The sequence below is a fragment of the Ostrea edulis genome, chromosome 5 (assembly GCF_947568905.1).
Source record: "Ostrea edulis chromosome 5, xbOstEdul1.1, whole genome shotgun sequence".
NCBI classification, from domain to species: Eukaryota; Metazoa; Mollusca; class Bivalvia; order Ostreida; family Ostreidae; genus Ostrea; species Ostrea edulis.
Window position 1 is genome coordinate 76,490,562 of NC_079168.1, and position 18,389 is coordinate 76,508,950.

The window sequence follows — 18,389 nt, forward strand, 5'->3', positions numbered from 1 at the left end:
AGTTGAATCATCACTAGTTTCATTATCTAAAATGACATGATTTGAACAAACATCTGATTTTAGATACCATAAAGACATGAAGGACATGATGGTGATGACCAGACTTGACAACCTATCATCAGCTGGAGACGTTAGATCTTGTACTGATCTCAGACAACATTGAGGAAACACATCTCAGACAATGGGTTCAACAGTCCTGTCTCTGATAACAGTTACAAAATCCCAGTCAGTTGTTCTGTAAAATTAATAACTGCATATACCTCAGTAAATGCAAGATTTATCAAAGATATTATCTGGTGGAAAGATATATCCCCATATTTATCAATAACCACCAATTCACCATTGAAACACTGCATCAAAGAACCACTTTTGGGAAGACTACAGTTGAAAAGGCATGACAAATTCGGTTAATGTGCCCTAATGGTATGAACAAGTTCATTATCAGGATGAATGATAGATAGACAAATGTCTAATTTTCTAACTTCATATTGCCCACTTTTAGTGATCGTATCAGGGCATTGATTTATTTACTGTTCATTGTTCATACTCATTTTTCGGGTGCATTTTATGAACTCTGGGGTGTGTGATTGGCAGAGAGAAATTATAGAGTATCATAGAAGACGGAGGAACAACGAGTTCCCACGTGGTTAGTTTTCCTACCGGTCCCTTGATCAGAGTTCGCTTCTCATATTTTTCCATATTTTACATCAACCTTGTTTTTAATACTATTTCACTTTTGATCAGAAATTTTGTTCATTTTCATACTGTAGTTTATTTTCATTCTTGCAATCATAGAAATATTTTACAAACACGTGGTATCATTCCAGTATTGATGACTTTCATGGTAACATTAACGTTGTCCATTACATTCGTGTTCAGTACCTGGTCATTAATACCATACAAAACTCAAGTCATAGGTATATTTTATATGTCCAACTGCATTTACATCCATATAATTCAGAAAATTATCCACATTTTGAAAGAATTTCATTTGTAATAAGATAGAAACATAGTATGCATATATGTTAAAAAATATCAATACCGATACAGAAAACTTTCATTGTCTATTTATCCGAAAACTGACGATGCATACATGGATATCTTTGTAACTTCAGTCTTCAAGATATCTAATATCAGTGGTTTCTCTCGTTTTTATATCTATCATCTGCATCTTTGATAATACAATCCTAAACCTAGAAAAGAAAGATACAATCCAGGTAAAATATCAATGATCCAGAAATGCTTTCTTCTATTTCAATTAGTGGTGTATATTAAATGTGGATTCTGCAAAATTCTAAACAATTTTTAGTATATTTGAAATTGCAAGTCTTTTCTCAAATCAACAACATAAAACATATGACTTTTCAGCACTTTACAAAACCATTTCTCATGATAAATCAAAGACTAGACTTTTTCACACCATAGACAGTTGCTTCTTCAACAAAAATGGAAAACAGAATATTCATATCTAGTGATCAGTCATCCAAAAAATTACTTTGTTAAACATCTCTCTGATATAATGCACAAGAACTCTGAAGTTGAATGTAAAAATATGCTAGAGTTCCGTATTGACAATATCTTCGTAGTCTTTGGTGCTAAGGTCTAGCAACAGTCTGTTTGAATTTCCATGGGCACGAATTGTGATCCTTTGTTAGCTGACCTGTTTTTATATTCTTATTTTTTTCTTGTTGTGGCCTTCAATGCGACATTTAGATATATCGACCACGGTTGACCTATAAACAATAATAATTTTTATTCATATGTCGCAATATGTAGCAATATTCCATTTTCACCTCAAAATGGTGTTTATATTTCTCAATTGATTCGATATATACGCAAGAGCTTGTTCTTCGTATGATCAGTTTTTTAAATTGAGGCAGACTACTGACCAACAAGTTGTTGGTGTATTGATTTCAACAGTCTCGTTTAGAATAAGAATTTCGCAAATTCTATGGTAGTAATAACAATCTAGTTTGCCAATAGCACATATCATTGGTTTAAATGCTGTCTGACTTGTTTCATACGGATTGTTAAGCCGTTCTTGACACACTGACTTTGACAACGGATAACTCCGTTTACCTTATCAAGATATAGGGATTATGGCGGGTGTAACCGGTCGACAGAGGATGCTTACTCCTCCTAGACACATGATCCCACCTCTGGTATGTCCAAAGGTCCGTGTTTGCCTAACTATCTATTTTGTATTGCTTATAGGAGTTATCATAATGATTACTGTTCATTATCTTCACCTTTCATTTGTGATACAACGTACTAAGACAGTATCATCAAATTCTTGTTACCAGGAATCCTTAATGTTAACCAGAACCGTTGCTCTTTTATTCTTCCGGTAGTTCGTATCAATCTTCTGATTCATTTTCTTTGGAAAATTTTTCCATTGGCCATCTTCATCCTTGAATTGCCAAATAGCAGTACATGATTTATCGGCTTCAAGTTCCCAAGAAACGTCGTTTTCACTTGAGTCAGAGTTTTTCGACAGAGGACTGCGGTTGTCTATACCTGCATATTTCTCATTCAAAACTGGAATTTTAGCAGAAATATTCATACGTGTAGTTCCCTCATCTTTGGACTCCCCCGTCACCTCTGTAGAAATGCATAAATCCATTGATCATGGTTACAAGATTAACACACACTAAAATGTGTATTGGGACAGTCATATTACTTTTTTTAACTATATCAACGCGCTGTCATAGGAGGGGATTTAATACTATGTAAATACTAGTAACTTCATGGTGTGAGTACTTGTTATGTTGTTGGTATCATCAGATGAGTCTCTTTTATCTCCTGCTTCCCGTTGCTGTTTTAATCTCTTCACCACGTTGGGATCATATGGATCACTGGTAGAAAAAAATCTTTGAAGTGCATTACATTTCCAATGTTTTGCCTTTGATATCTTAGCAAATTATAATAATAGCCATTTCCTCATGAATGCGTTGCAGTGGTGAACATTGCGCGTATGAATCTTGATAAATATAGTACGTCAATTTAAGGGTTGAAAATTCCGATAGATGTGTGTTAGCGTGAAGCTACCAATGCTCATTGATTAACAACTCATATTTTACTTACCAGAGTCGAACATCAAATTTTCCTTCGTACCCAAACCTGTAATTGCTCTTGTTTGCATTTGGCCATCGCACCTGAAAATATTGACCACGGTTTCATTTATATCAATGTCTAATACTTCTAGATAAGGTATTAAATTCACAATATCCCCTCCATCCCACATTTCAAGAATCAAACGTTAAGTAATACAAACATTTGCATTGAATGAAAGATTGTTAATGTGCAACATGATTGATCGGTTGGTTCTATATTGCGGGACGCTCGAGAATTTAACACTCATATGAAGACGTCACCATAGCCGGTGAAGGGCTGCAAAATTTAAGCCTATGCTCGGCGCTTACGGTCTTTTAGCGAGAGGTTTTTTTTATCGTGGCACAACTGTTGTGACACGGTGCCTCGGTTTTTGCGGTTTCATCCGAAGGACCGCCCAATTTAGTCGCCTCTTATGACAAGCAAGGGGTACTGTGGACGTAATCTAACTTTTATATATATATATGCAAGGTGAAGATAACGAACAGTGATCAATCTCATAATTCGTATAAGCAATACAAAATAGATAGTTGGGCAAACACGGACCCCTGGACACACCAGAGGTGGGATCAGGTGCCTAGGAGGAGTAAGCATCCCCTGTTGACCGGTCACACCCGCCGTGAGCCCCATATCCTGATCAGGTATACGGAGTTATCCGCAGTCAAAATCAGTGTGCCAAGAACGGCTTAACAATCGGTATGAAACACGTCAGACAGATTTGACCCAATGCGAGGTTGTATTGACGAACTAGATTGTTATAACGACCATAGAATTTGCGAAATGCCGACTTCAATCGAGACTGTTCAAATCCCTGTACCATCAACTTGTTTGTCAATAGCTTACCTCGATTTAAAAACTGATTATACCCAGAACAAGCTCTTGCATATCGAATCAGTTGAGATATATAAACACCATATGCAGGTGCTAATGGAATATTGCTACATAAATGTGGGAAGTTGACGATGGAGAAGCTGAAATCATTGCCGTTAATGTCTACTTTCAATAAAATATCTAAGTATGAAGCAGAAGTGGACGACTCTGTGGTGTCCTTTATTTCGAGCTCACAGGGATATATCAAATCGACCTATGAATGAAAGCTATCATTGTTAATAGACAAAACGTCATCGATATATCTAAAAGTCGAATTGAAGGTCACAGCGAGAGATTTTTTCTTCTCACGTAGAAGTTTTTGAATAAATTCTGCTTCATATGAATATAAAAACAGGTCAGCTAACAAAGGAGCACAATTCGTGCCCATGGGAATTCCAACAGACTGTTGAAAGACCTGATCACCAAAGACCACGAAGATATTGTCAATGAGGAACTCTAGCATATTTTTTATTTCAACTTCAGAGTACTTGTACGTGGAATCAGAGTGGTCTTTAACAAAGTAAGTTTTTAAATGACTGATCACTAGATATGAATATTTCCGTTTTCCGTTTTTGTTGAAGAAGCAACTGTCTATGATGTCAAAAAGTATAGTCTTTAATTTATCGTGAGGAATGGTCGTGTATAGTGTTGAAAAGTCAGAGGTTTTAATGCTATTGATTTGGGGAAAATTCTGTGATTTCAAGTTTACTAAAAGTTCTTTAGAATTTTTTAGAATCCACATTTGATTAACACCACTTCTGGCATATGTAGTCGCACAGTAAGTTTGAAGTTTCTCCTTCACAGCTGTTAACATTTTCGTGAGGAGCAAAGATAGGGGCTTGGTAGAGCACTTACTGGATCCAGCAATGTATCTTTGTTTGTAAGGGTTTTTATGTAGTTTAGGAATCCAGTATAGGTACGGTAACTCATATTCATTCGATCCATTGACTGGAATATTAAATGTGTCTAAAACTGAAGCATGGTTTTGAAGAATTTCGTCTTTTGAAAAGGCAGTTGGAGTATAAGTATGATTACCAAAAGTGGAATTAATGCCAAGTTCGTTTAAAATACAGTTGTAATAATGAGCCTTACAAACAAAGACAATGTTGTTACTAGCTTTTTCAGCTGGAACCAAAACATATTCCTGATGTAACCTATCTAATTCTTTTATCACTTCTGGTTTACTAAACACAGAAGGATAGATGGTACGTACTTTTGTTTTCATGTGTCTAATGCGGGATTTTAATATATATATCAAATTACAATCATATTACAATATATGAAGCTAAAGATATTCCATTTTTCTGAATTGCTACAAATCCCCTAGGGATTATGGGTTAGAATAGATCTTCAGTAACCCTTTTCGTAAGAGGTGACTAAATGGGGCGGTTCTTCGGATAAAACCGCAAAAACTGAGGTCCCGTGTTACACCAGCTTTGGCACGATAAAGATCCCTCCATGCTCAAAGGCCGTAAGCGCTGAGCAAAGGCCAAATTTTCACAGCCCTTTACCAATGTGGTGACGTCTCCATATGAGTGAAGAATAATCGAAGAGGGCGTTAAACAATATTCAATCAATCAATCAATTGCTACAAAGGAAGATAACTCCAACACAAATTCCAAATACCTTTGACAAGATCTAGGCATCTACTATCTTTGCCTTTTTACCACACTAAAACGGAGGCAATTTCTTTTTACAAAAGACAAAACGTGCCACTAAATTGTACTTTTTTTGAAAATCAAAGCCTTTATGTATATAATAAGTTTAAATGTCTTCTATACACTGCACCTTGGAGACTTCAAATTGCATGCTACAATTAGAGAGATATACCCTTGGAAGCATAGAATACAATAAACGGAAAGTTAGTCTTAGACACATTTTGTAATCAATCGAATTTGTTTAATCATTATTTTCGACCAAGATAGTGATCAATCTCATAACTCCTATCGGAAATACAAAATTAAGAGTTTGGAAAACATAGACCCCTGGACATAACAGAGATGGGATGAGATGTCTAGGAGGAATAAGCATTCCCTGGCGACCGGTCACACCCACCATGACCCCTATATCTTCATCAGGTAAACGTATTAATCTGCAGTCAATATTGATGTGAGAAGAACGGTTAGGTAATTAGTATGAAAAACGTCAGACAGCATTTGACCCAATGACAAGATGTATTGGTAAACTAGTTCGTTATAACGAATATAAAAGTTGCAAAATACTGATTTTAAACGATACTTTTGAAACACCTGTAGCATCAACTGTCAGAATCTTTCCTTGATATAAAAACTGATCATATGAAAAACAAGCTCTTATGTAATTAATTAGTTGAGAGATATAAACACCATATGCAGGTGATAATGGAATATTGCTACATGAATATGGGAAGTTGACGATGGAGAAGCTGAAGTGGTCTCGTTTGTCATAAAGTTGAATTGTTAGTTTGTTGTTAACATCTATTTTAAATTAAAACAAATATATTTATGAAACAGATGTGGAAGACTCCGTGGTGTCTTTTATATCGAGTTGGTTGGGATATATCGAATCGACATATGAATGAAAATGGTTATTGTAAGTAGATAAAACGTAGTTCATGTATCGAAATGTCGAGATGAAGACCATAGCAAAATATGTTTTCTCATGTAGAAGCTTATAAATAACTTCTGCCTCGTAAGAATAAAAAGCAAACAGTTCAGTAATAAATGAGGACAATTTGTCCCCTTGGAAATACCAATAGACTGTTGAAAGATGTTAGCACCAAAACCTACGAAGTTATTGTCAATGTGGAACCCCTGAATGCTTTATTTTAAAATGTTTGCCATTTTCATCATTAACATTGATTTCTGTTTATTAGTTCTTCGTAGTTTTTGAAGAATTTTCCTGGGGCAAATTGACACGTCCCCCATGCTGAAAATGTCAAGACCACAGTTCAGTTAATAAATGAAGACAATTTGTCGACTTGGAAATACCAACAGACTGTTGAAAGATATTAGCACCAAAAACTACGAAGATATTGTCAATGTGGAACCCCTGAATGCTTTATTTTAAAATGTTTGTTATTTTGATCATTAACATTGATTTTTGTTCATCAGTTTTTCGTAGTTTTTGAGGGATTGTCTTGGGGCAAAGTGACACGTACCGCATGCTGAAAATGTCAAGATAAACTCAATGTGTACACCTCCATGGGATATGATATTCTTAATGTCCAAAAACATCCATTCATAGATACAATGTATAGATTCAATAGATTCATACATAGAGGGTCCTTAATAAAAGTTAAGATTAACTTAGTACAATGTATGTTGAAATTCTAATCCCTTGTGAGAATATTTGTAGCCATCTTACGTAAACAACAGCGTTGTATTTGACTTTGTAAACCACTCCAATGTTTCCCCGCCCGCCATCTTGTTCCTCCCACTGCCAGTCTGCGCCTAATATCATACTTCAAGATTACTATCTATTTATTTACAAGAGATCGGATATAACTGCATTCATATAACTTTAGACACTCAAACACCGTATCACAGAAATATCGTACAATCTCGGTAGATTAAAAACTTGACAAATAATTTTGAAATGTGCATGCTTTCACCTCTTTCAACAAGGCACCCTTCAGCTATGAGTTCGTTGTTTAGTACTCGTGGTTCATCACATTCAATCAAGTCGAAGAACTCAAGATGTCCTGATGAATTTCTCCCATATCTGTATGGAAAACTTGCTCCTGCATCCCATACAACGCGTAACCAACCGACTGAAAAAATCCCAAACTGACAATATCTAATTTTCTATGAAAGTAATAGCGAAGTAAATAACTATGTTGGGAATCAGGAACATCACTGGTAGAGCAAAATACAACCGTTATCAGCGAGAATGGTGCATGAACTGTAAGGAGCTTGAATTACATTCACTTTCTCCGAAAGATGAATTATCAGCTTAAAGTAAACGTTAAATATTGTGAAAAGCATACAAAAGTCTAAAAATTAAACTTTTGCTGAATAGCAATTGCTCGTTGTGAAACTACATCTTAATCTAAATTTTGCATCCTCAAGTAACACTTCAATGCACAATCCTCATCCTTGAGCCAGTCGTGTGTTACATGGCGCTACAAAAGTTTAGTCCGGTGGTAAGAAGCGTAAATCAATTTCTGCATCGACATTGAGAGAAAATACATGTAGAAAGTGTATTTGGTAAGACATATCTAATGTAGAAGGTTATCGGTGAGTGCATATTTGGTATGATACATCTAAGATGAAAGGTGAAGATAACGAACAGTGATCAATCTCATAACTCCTATCGAGGGCTAGCTACTGACAAACAAGTTGATGGTACAGGGGTTTCAACAGTCTCGACTAAAGTCAGCATTTCGCAAATTCTATGGTCGTTATAACGATCTAGTTCGTCTGTAGAACCTATCATTCGGTCAAATGCTGTCTGGCGTGTTTCATACCGATTGATAGACCGTTCTTGGCACTCTGATTTTCACTACGGATAACTCTGATTACCTGATCAGGATATAGGGCTCACGGCGGGTGTGACCGGTCGACAGGGGATGATTACTCCTCCTAAGGACCTGATATTACCTTTGGTGTGCCCAGGGGTCCGTGTTTGCCCTATTATCTATTTTGTATTGCTTATAGGAGTTATGAGATTTATCACTGTTCGTTATCTTCACCTTTCATCAGCAATACACATATACAGAACAAGCTCTTGCATATCGAATCAGTTGAAAGATATAAGCACCATATTCAGGTGGTAATGGAATATTGCTACATAAATATGGATAATTGACGATGAAGAAGCTGAAATCATTACGTTTATCATAAAGTTGAGTTGCTAGTTTGCCGTTAATATTTATTTTCAATAAAATATCGACGTATGAAGCAGACGTGGGCGACTCTGTGGTGTGTTTTATTTCGAGTTCATTGGAATGTATCGAATGAACATATGAATGAAAATAAGCATTGTTAATAGTCGTCGATATATCTAAATGTCAAATTGAAGGCCACAGAAAGAGATTTGTTCTTCTCAAGTAGAAGTTTTTGAATAACTTCTGCCTCATATGAATACAAAAACAGGTCAGCTAACAAAGGAAACCAATTTGTGCCCATGGGAATCCCAACAGACTGTTGGAAGACCTGATCACCAAATACAGTAAATACAAATAAACAAATCATGGGCTGTTTTGGTTTTGTTTGTTTTACGTCCCTTCAAGGATTTTTCACTCATATTGAGACGTCACCAGCTATAGGTGAAGAATTAAATTTTTAGGCCTATGCTTAAGGCTTAGGGCCGTTGCAGTAAGGTTATTTAACGTACAATCGCCTGTCGCGACATGAGACGTACGTTTTATGATCATATCAGAAGACCCATGATCCTATCTTCTCAATGCCGAGCGTTTGGCGATAGAGCAATCACTACCTATGTTTACTTCTCAGATTCGACGCGACCAATGTATGAGTAGGGCTCGAACTCATGAGCTATCGCTTACAACGCCAACGATCACCACTGAGCTACTGCAACCGTCAATTATCGGTCTGCAAGAGTAAAAGTGTAATCCTCTTGCAAGAATAGACGTAGGTATTATATTTAACCACCGAAAATGATTGACGTTATACATTTTCTTAGCAAAATTTACTTATTTCATAGAATAATGTAAATGCAGTTTTCTGGTATAATTTTGTTTATGAAGTAAGATGAGTTTTGGCAAAGTATATATTCTATATCTGCAAGAGTAGTATATTCATCTGTTTCTGTTTCAAGCGATGCGGTGGGAGAGTGAATTGATTTATTTCCCTTGCACGAAGAGAGAACAATTATCGCGGTTGGATGGAAATGTCTAGAATTTAGTGGTGCATGCAGATGCAGTCTAGAGTTAGAAAAATACCCCCACAATGCAATTTTAGTAACTGTTATGTTGATTGTTGGTTAGACAATTTAGGGATGGTACTTGTACATGTAGTTTTTAATTTTTTTTTTTATGAAGATGTACTTTCCCATCTTTGGTGTATATTATAATTGTGAATAAAATTAATTGTATGTATTTTTATGAATCATGTACACATTGATTATATTGTCAATGGTTGTGTTTACTAGCGTACATTTTCGATCATTTAAATTGATATTTCATTATTATGACATTTTTCACATCAACAGAGGTTTTGTAATTCAAAGCCGCCAATCACAGTACACACTGTGTTGACAAAAATATCATTTATAGAAAAATGCTGGTGATTCTAAAATATGGATTTATAAATGTACGTCTGATAAAAATGCGCATATTGCTTGCACAGTTCGATTTACCTTTCTGCAAACAAAATGCGCTGATAATATGATTTTTAATGTTACTTCATATGTATCTTTCAAAATTAGATCAACAGTAGAAAAATAAATCATATTCTCTAATGTGGTCAATATTTTTGAATCATTTTTATCAATAACAAGTTCTACAACTAGCTTTTCAGGGGGAAATGACGACATAAATGTGCTCGGTGTATTATTTAAATCAATAACAAATGACGTTTTCAGGGGAATATGACGGCATAAATATAATTTATTTTGTCCTTTTTTTTTCAAAAAATAATTTAAGATTAGACTTCTCATCGGAGTAATTACAAACTGTAGAAGTTTCTTTGAATTTTCGGTATTAAAACAAGGTCTGAATGCCTTACTTAAGGTTTCACATGATAAACAAGGTCTGAATGCCTTACTTAAGGTTTCACATGATAAACAAGGTCTGAATGCCTTACTTAAGGTTTCACATGATAAACAAGGTCTGAATGCCTTACTTAAGGTTTCACATGATAAACAAGGTCTGAATGCCTTACTTAAGGTTTCACATGATACACAAGGTCTGAATGCCTTACTTAAGGTTTCACATGATACACAAGGTCTGAATGCCTTACTTAAGGTTTCACATGATAAACAAGGTCTGAATGCCTTACTTAAGGTTTCACATGATACACAAGGTCTGAATGCCTTACTTAAGGTTTCACATGATACACAAGGTCTGAATGCCTTACTTAAGGTTTCACATGATACACAAGGTCTGAATGCCTTACTTAAGGTTTCACATGATAAACAAGGTCTGAATGCCTTACTTAAGGTTTCACATGATAAACAAGGTCTGAATGCCTTACTTAAGGTTTCACATGATACACAAGGTCTGAATGCCTTACTTAAGGTTTCACATGATACACAAGGTCTGAATGCCTTACTTAAGGTTTCACATGATAAACAAGGTCTGAATGCCTTACTTAAGGTTTCACATGATAAACAAGGTCTGAATGCCTTACTTAAGGTTTCACATGATAAACAAGGTCTGAATGCCTTACTTAAGGTTTCACATGATACACAAGGTCTGAATGCCTTACTTAAGGTTTCACATGATACACAAGGTCTGAATGCCTTACTTAAGGTTTCACATGATACACAAGGTCTGAATGCCTTACTTAAGGTTTCACATGATAAACAAGGTCTGAATGCCTTACTTAAGGTTTCACATGATACACAAGGTCTGAATGCCTTACTTAAGGTTTCACATGATACACAAGGTCTGAATGCCTTACTTAAGGTTTCACATGATAAACAAGGTCTGAATGCCTTACTTAAGGTTTCACATGATAAACAAGGTCTGAATGCCTTACTTAAGGTTTCACATGATACACAAGGTCTGAATGCCTTACTTAAGGTTTCACATGATAAACAAGGTCTGAATGCCTTACTTAAGGTTTCACATGATAAACAAGGTCTGAATGCCTTACTTAAGGTTTCACATGATAAACAAGGTCTGAATGCCTTACTTAAGGTTTCACATGATAAACAAGGTCTGAATGCCTTACTTAAGGTTTCACATGATAAACAAGGTCTGAATGTCTTACTTAAGGTTTCACATGATAAACAAGGTCTGAATGCCTTACTTAAGGTTTCACATGATAAACAAGGTCTGAATGTCTTACTTAAGGTTTCACATGATAAACAAACAATGTAACGGCCGTTTGTTTAACATTTAGAAGCAATGATAAAATTTTGAATACTTTACTGGTTTTCCAAAACCTTATTTATTAATTTCAACCCAAAACGTATTGAGAGAAGCAAATTTCATCTGTCGATTCGATATAATCCAGTAAACTCGAAATAAAGGGCAACACAGAGTCTTCCATATCTGCTTCATATATGGATGTTTCGTGGAACACAGATGTCAACTGCAAACGAAGAACTAATCTTTATGACAAATAAGATGATTTTCAGTTCTCCATAGTAATCTTCCCATATTTGTGTAGCAATATTCCACCATCACCTTCACACGGTGTTTGTCTCAACCGCCGATAAATTGGTTCAAATGAAAGGTTGAAATGATGCCACAAAGGGCGTAAAACCATACATAACCAATCAATCATGTCTCTCAGTCGAGCAAAATTAGCATGTAAAGAATTAGTATGAAAAACGTCAGATAGCATTGATGTAATGATTCGGGATACTGACAAATGAAAGCTATGTTGTAGTCACTTAGTAATGTAATAACTATAAAGCATGGCGATTGGTAAACTGTATAATATCATTTAGATATAATAATGATATTTCATAAGCACCAATTCAAAGACCAAATAATTCTAAAATCCACCTTTTTAACTTCTGGTGTATTAGTTTAATGCAAAAATATTATTGCAAATCCTTCGCATTGGATATTTGCATTTTTATTTTTCATTCATATGTCGATTCGATATATCTCCATGAACTCCAAAAAATCCAACAAAGTTTTTCATATATGCATCATATTTGGATATTTCAACGTCATATTAACAACACAACGTCATGACAAATGAGATCACTTCAGCCTTTCCATCGTCAATTTCCCGTCTTTGTGTGGCAATATTCCATTATTACCTGCATATGGTGTTCGTGTCTCTCAACTGATTCGATACACGAGAGAATGTCCTACACGTGATCATTTGTTAAAATCGAGGCAGACTCCTAACAAATATTTTGGTGTTACAAGGGTTTAAGCAGCATCAATTAAGTTAGCATTTGGCAAAACATATTGTCGTTATAATTTGCAAATACAAGCTATCACTGGGTTTAATGCTGATGTATTTCATACCAATTGTTAGACCATTCTTTACATACTGATGCTGACTACAGATTACTCCAGATCAAGATAGAGAGCTCACGGTGTGTGTGACCGGACAATAGGGGTATGTCCAGGGTTCCGTGTTTGACCTTATCTTAATTTTTTATCTTTAATAGATTATGAGATTGATCAGTGTTCGTTATATTCACTTCTACAGAGTCACTTCCCTTTACTCCGATGGGGATACTAATATGTAGCTAAGACTTTGGAAAGTACGTGGTGTGCGTGTGTGTGTGTTTGTGTGTGTAAGCAAAATACATGTACATCTCCGTGCGAAATAATCAGCACCTTTTCTTTGTATTAAAATCCATAATAAAAAGGCAATTTCTCTTTCATTAAAGCGGACGGACAGATTTCTATAAAGACAAACTTTGTCATAATGAACATTTCGTAAAGCTAGGTTAGATAGTGATTTATAAACGGTAACGACGACAAATTTCAGATTTGCTCAGTTTGATTTCATAGTACTGCCTTACTGACTAAATAAAATTCGATTCTTTTAGTGCGTTCTTTAGAATAGTTACATCTTTCAGAATGGGAAACAACAGTTCCTGGCCCATATTGGTCTTGATTCCCCCAACGCCAGTCTGGCCCGCGCCGAACCCTCGTCCCTACCGGGGGCATTTGTGAGTTATATTCACAATTTTCTCCTTCGTCATCGTCCTCACCATCACTGTATGTTAGGGGTTTGAAAGCTTCTCTCTCGTTTATCATTTCTAAAATATCATCCTGAAAAGTATCACAACTTTCTTTCTACCACTATTTTAAATTGGTAAAGATTTTGATATATGTTCAGGCTTTGCAAGAGACACATAACAAATTCAGACACATCTACTACAATATGTTGTGATAGACAACACTGTAAATCTAATGAAACAATCATTTTTTTTAAGATTATAAATCTATTATGCATAACAATTATAGATTTAGTTTCTGTATATCACAAACATGGAAAAAAATCTAAAATAAAAATCATTGACATTACCAAGTCTTCATCAGTGGAAATACTTTTTATCCCAACGGAATGCATCGTTAATTCTAAATGGTCACGAGAGCACTTTGTTGGCATGATCCCTAAGCTCAGAATTTCATCAGCAATTTTCTGAAATTCAAAATGAAAAGGTGAAGATCATGAACAGTGATCAATATCAACTGACTTTAAACGAAACTGTTGAGACCAGCATCGAATCAGTTGAGCTATATAAACACCATAATTATGCAAGTGATAATAGAATATTGCTACATAGATATGGGAAGTTGACGATGGACGATCTGAAGTCATCCCGTTTGTCATAGAATTGATTGTTGCCATTAACATCTATGTCCGATGAAAATCCAATATGAAGCAGATGTAGAAGACTTTGGTGGTGTATTTTAGTTAGAGAATATATCAAATTCAAACAACATGTATTACAGATACCATGTAAGTGTTAACAGTTTTAGCAGTATCCGCTGATCCTTAACTTTTAGTTCGGAGTTGAACTGATGTCAATCGGGAATAAATTCAAGTCGAATATAGAAAGTTCAACATGGTGCGAAACTTACAGAGGATGATGATATTATATTAACATTAATATATTAGGTAAAATATCAAACATTGCAAAGTCCCTACACCTGTTACTGACCATGTTAAAGTGGTATCTGCCATACTGAACGGCTGCCTCTGGTTGTATAAGTCTACCTCCTCTAGATGAATATGAAATTGATCCAAGCAGACACTGTAATGAGGTTGAAACGATTTATTTTTTTTTTACATATATGATAATACAATTAACGAATGCTAGCATTTATGACGGAGGTAGCCTTGCATAAACATATTTGTTATAACTTACAAAGTCAGGGTCTTCACCGACCGGGATGCAATTTAAAGCTGTGTGTCGTCCGACGTTTCCAACAAAGTTCATCAGTGATTTTCGTGTCTACAATCCAAACATCTAGTACGTAAATAGTTAAATTGGAAACTAAATTCCAATTAGAGATTTACTTCATGGGATATTTTAAGGCGTATGATTTACTTCACATTAAGTATGAATGAGAAAAGTAAAACTTTCCACCTCTACTGGATCCATGATGTCTTTATCCTCCACTTCCCCTATCATGTTAGAAGACGTAGGTTTGCCATCCGTGATCAAGATCAGCTTTGCCCTAAGTTCAAACATTCCAATTGATGCCGTGTGGCCTGATCACGTGATAAGTGGTTAAAGAAATAAAGATTCTCGTTAGCGTTTTCTTAGCAGAATCATCAGCTTTGTATCATACACATTTATGAAAATCTGCTTCACAGTAATTTAATAAAATCATGAAATATGACTTCTTTTTTTACCTCCACCGAGACATAAACCAGACAAACACATTTTGATTGCTGCCTCAATAGGGGATGCTCCTTTACATTCGACATCATCTAGTACCGTAATATACATAACAATATTTACGAAAACAAAATCAACCGAACTTTCAAAATTCGATTCTACAGAAATGAATTTATTGTACAGCTGTTAATAGCAACAAGAGAGAATAGGGGGAAATGTTGCACAATGTGCATTACCTAGACACTTTCTGATTGACCGGTAGTTATTGGAGTAGTAATGAACGAACTTGATGTCCTCTCCAAACGTTACAACAGCCACGTTTTCATCCATTGGACCTCGAGCGTACTCTTAAAAGATAAAGTGCTTTCAGGCTTTTCAAAATCTAACTATGTTAAATACCGAAATATCATATATCGATCAATAATCGAAGGCGTAGCACGATAAAACGAGTACCATCTATAATGTCAGTAAAGACCTTCTTCATCTGTTCAAATGCGGTTCCTTGCATACTTGATGAAGTATCTAGAGCAAACATAACGCATGCGCCTGCTCCGTGCTGGTGTTTTAACATTCGATCTACAATCATATGTTAGCAATTTGCAATATATATTCAAAATTCTTGAAATGTAATTTTTCAATTGTAAACGCTTACCCAACGTACTATCGATAGCTTCCACGTAAAAATAAACATTGATATCAGGCGTTCATTATTTCCTGAATACAGAAGAGGATGTTCAGAAATATATTGACTAAAACCTTACTTTCCTTTGCCTCTTCCTCAGCACGTTGCATCCAGTAATTCTCGTCAACAAATTGTGCCATCATTAAAGTGTTGCTCAAAGAAAACGCGAAAAGTAGTCACCGCAAATGTGCTTACATTTTTTTCTCATGAATTGAATTGATTTTCATCTACTTCCTTATCAGATTCCCAAAGTTCCATGGTGTTAAAGTCTTCCCGAACATTTATTGTATAAAAGCCTACAAACGGCTTTTCATTGTAACAAACGCGAACCAAGGATGAAAATAGATATACAGACCGGAAATAGAAACGATACAACTTTTAGAGGAAAAACAAATGAAAGTATAAATACACATCACAACATGACTATCCTCGTGAAGCAAACAGTAATTTCTTTTCTTATTATTTCAGTGAAAAGAGAATGTACCATGGGTATTTCATCATATGTATTGTGGACTCTTGAAGAGGTCAAGATAACAAACAGTGATCAATCTCATAACTTCTATAAAGAAAACAAGATTACGAGTAGAGCAAACATGGACCCCTGGACATACCAGAGGTGGACCATATGCCTAGGAGGAGTAAGTATTCCCTGCCGACCAATCTGATTAAAATCATATCCTTCGATCTGCTCGCGTAGATCTGAAGTAACCCAATAAAGGGTTACGTTGGCATGACCTTCGTTTGGAATATTTATGAGAAGTATCAACCAATCAGATTGTACTATACAGATAATGACGCCCCAGTTAATTCATAAACATAGTACAGTAATCTCTCTCTCACGAAGTTTATTCCACACTATAAAACTGTATGTGCTCGCATAAGGATTTTGAAAACTTTCGCAATAATGCCTAATGTATTCGGTTCACACAAACACCAAAGCGTACGATATAAAATAGAACCAAATTTGGTAAATTGTCAATTACGATCCATGTATGAATAGCGATGGGTACGATATTTGTCAAGATGGCTGATGAAGTAGTATTTGGAATTAAAGTTTCTTCTTTACCAATTACTAGTATTGATACCAATAAAGAAATCACTTTTCACCCTGTGTTTTAGCTCTAAGGAATCTTTAATCTTCTGTACCAACCTAAAACATTTCTGGCACACATCTGTATCGGTACTGTCAACAATGTCGAGGTTTAGAGCGCTGATAATCAACTGTTTTCTTTCGATTTTAATTTTCTATCCAAGAATATTTTTATTGTTTCCTCTCTATTGGGATTGTTAAGGTCGAACCCCACTTGGACAATGCCATCATTTGTAGAACCGTGGTTGTTTTTTTTTTTTTGGTTTTTTTTTTTGGGGGGGGGGGGGTTCTTTCTAATATTTCGTTTCAATTATCACATCCGTTAAGTTGTATTCCGCCAAGCAGCAAATTGAAATACTAAATCGTGATGCATTTTACTCGAAGATCACAGAAGGGCAAGTTTGTCAAAGCATCTAGGCTCAAACAAATTGATTGATTAAACAAAGGACGACTAAATCGCATTAAGAAGGTAGATATGACACACGGGGAGAAACAAACCGTGCCGGTACTTGAACTGATCATATTTACGTTGGGAATGAGATACATGTCGCAAGAGGACACTTGTTTGAATAACAGGAGTGGAGAAATCAGAGGCGGGTTGGGGATTTCTAATGTATCTCAGCTGATTCAATATGCAAGAGCTTGTTCTGTGTACGATCAGTTTTCAAATTGAGGCAGGATACTGACAAATAAGTTTATGTTACAGAGATTTTAACAGTCTCCTTTACAGCCAGCATTTCGCAAATCTTATGGTTATCAAAACGATCAAATTTAACAATACAACCTGCCAATGGGATCAATTGCTGTCAGACTTGTTTCAAATCAATTCTTAGACCGTTCTTTACACATTCATTTGAATACGGATTACTCCATCTGATCAAGACAAAGGGGGCATGGCAGGTGTGAACAGTTGACGGAATAGTACTCCTCCTAGCACCTGATCCCACCTGTTTGCCCTACTCTTAACTTTGTATTTTTATAGGAGTTATGAGATTACAACCTATCATTGAGTCAAATGCTCTCTGACGTGTTTCACACCGACTGTTAGACCGTTCGTGGCACACTGATTTGACTACGTATAACTCTGATTACCTGATCGAGATATAGGGCTCACGGCGGGTGTGACCGGTCGACAGGTGATGCTTACTCCTCCTAGGCACCTGATCCCACCTCTGGTGTGTCCAGAGGTCCGTGTTTGCC

General features: G+C 35.8%; 1 protein-coding gene across 2 annotated transcripts; it reads right to left on the reverse strand.

Moving 5' to 3' along the window:
- Positions 1–913: 913 nt before the first annotated feature.
- LOC125652501 (uncharacterized) lies at positions 914–17,703 on the reverse strand. 2 transcript variants are annotated; one of them, XM_048881730.2, is made up of 15 exons: positions 16,179–17,703; positions 15,871–15,993; positions 15,654–15,764; positions 15,432–15,509; positions 15,163–15,287; positions 14,941–15,027; positions 14,734–14,826; positions 14,094–14,210; positions 13,633–13,837; positions 7,574–7,732; positions 7,327–7,412; positions 3,085–3,155; positions 2,761–2,855; positions 2,301–2,601; positions 914–1,193 (listed from the first exon to the last, which is right to left on the reverse strand). In XM_048881730.2, the coding sequence occupies exons 1-15, from the start codon at positions 16,240–16,242 to the stop codon at positions 1,112–1,114; spliced, it is 1,797 nt and encodes a 598-aa protein (XP_048737687.2). In that variant the 5' UTR covers positions 16,243–17,703; the 3' UTR covers positions 914–1,111. The 2 variants fall into 2 exon arrangements, with proteins under 2 accessions (XP_048737687.2, XP_048737688.2); XM_048881731.2 differs by lacking the exon at positions 914–1,193 and having other exon boundaries at positions 2,528–2,601; positions 2,738–2,855.
- Between the last annotated feature and the right edge of the window lie 686 nt (positions 17,704–18,389).

Bases quoted from the DNA above. Each gene is read 5' to 3' on its own strand.
- LOC125652501 (XM_048881730.2), bottom strand. From the start codon at position 16,242: ATGATGGCACAATTTGTTGACGAGAATTACTGGATGCAACGTGCTGAG. The intron at 13,838-14,093 runs GTAATGTCAATG...GATACTTTTCAG, and splicing joins TTTCCACTGATGAAGACTTG to GATGATATTTTAGAAATGAT. The intron at 7,733-13,632 runs GTAACTATTCTA...GGATTTTTTCAG, and splicing joins TGTTTCCCATTCTGAAAGAT to TCGGTTGGTTACGCGTTGTA.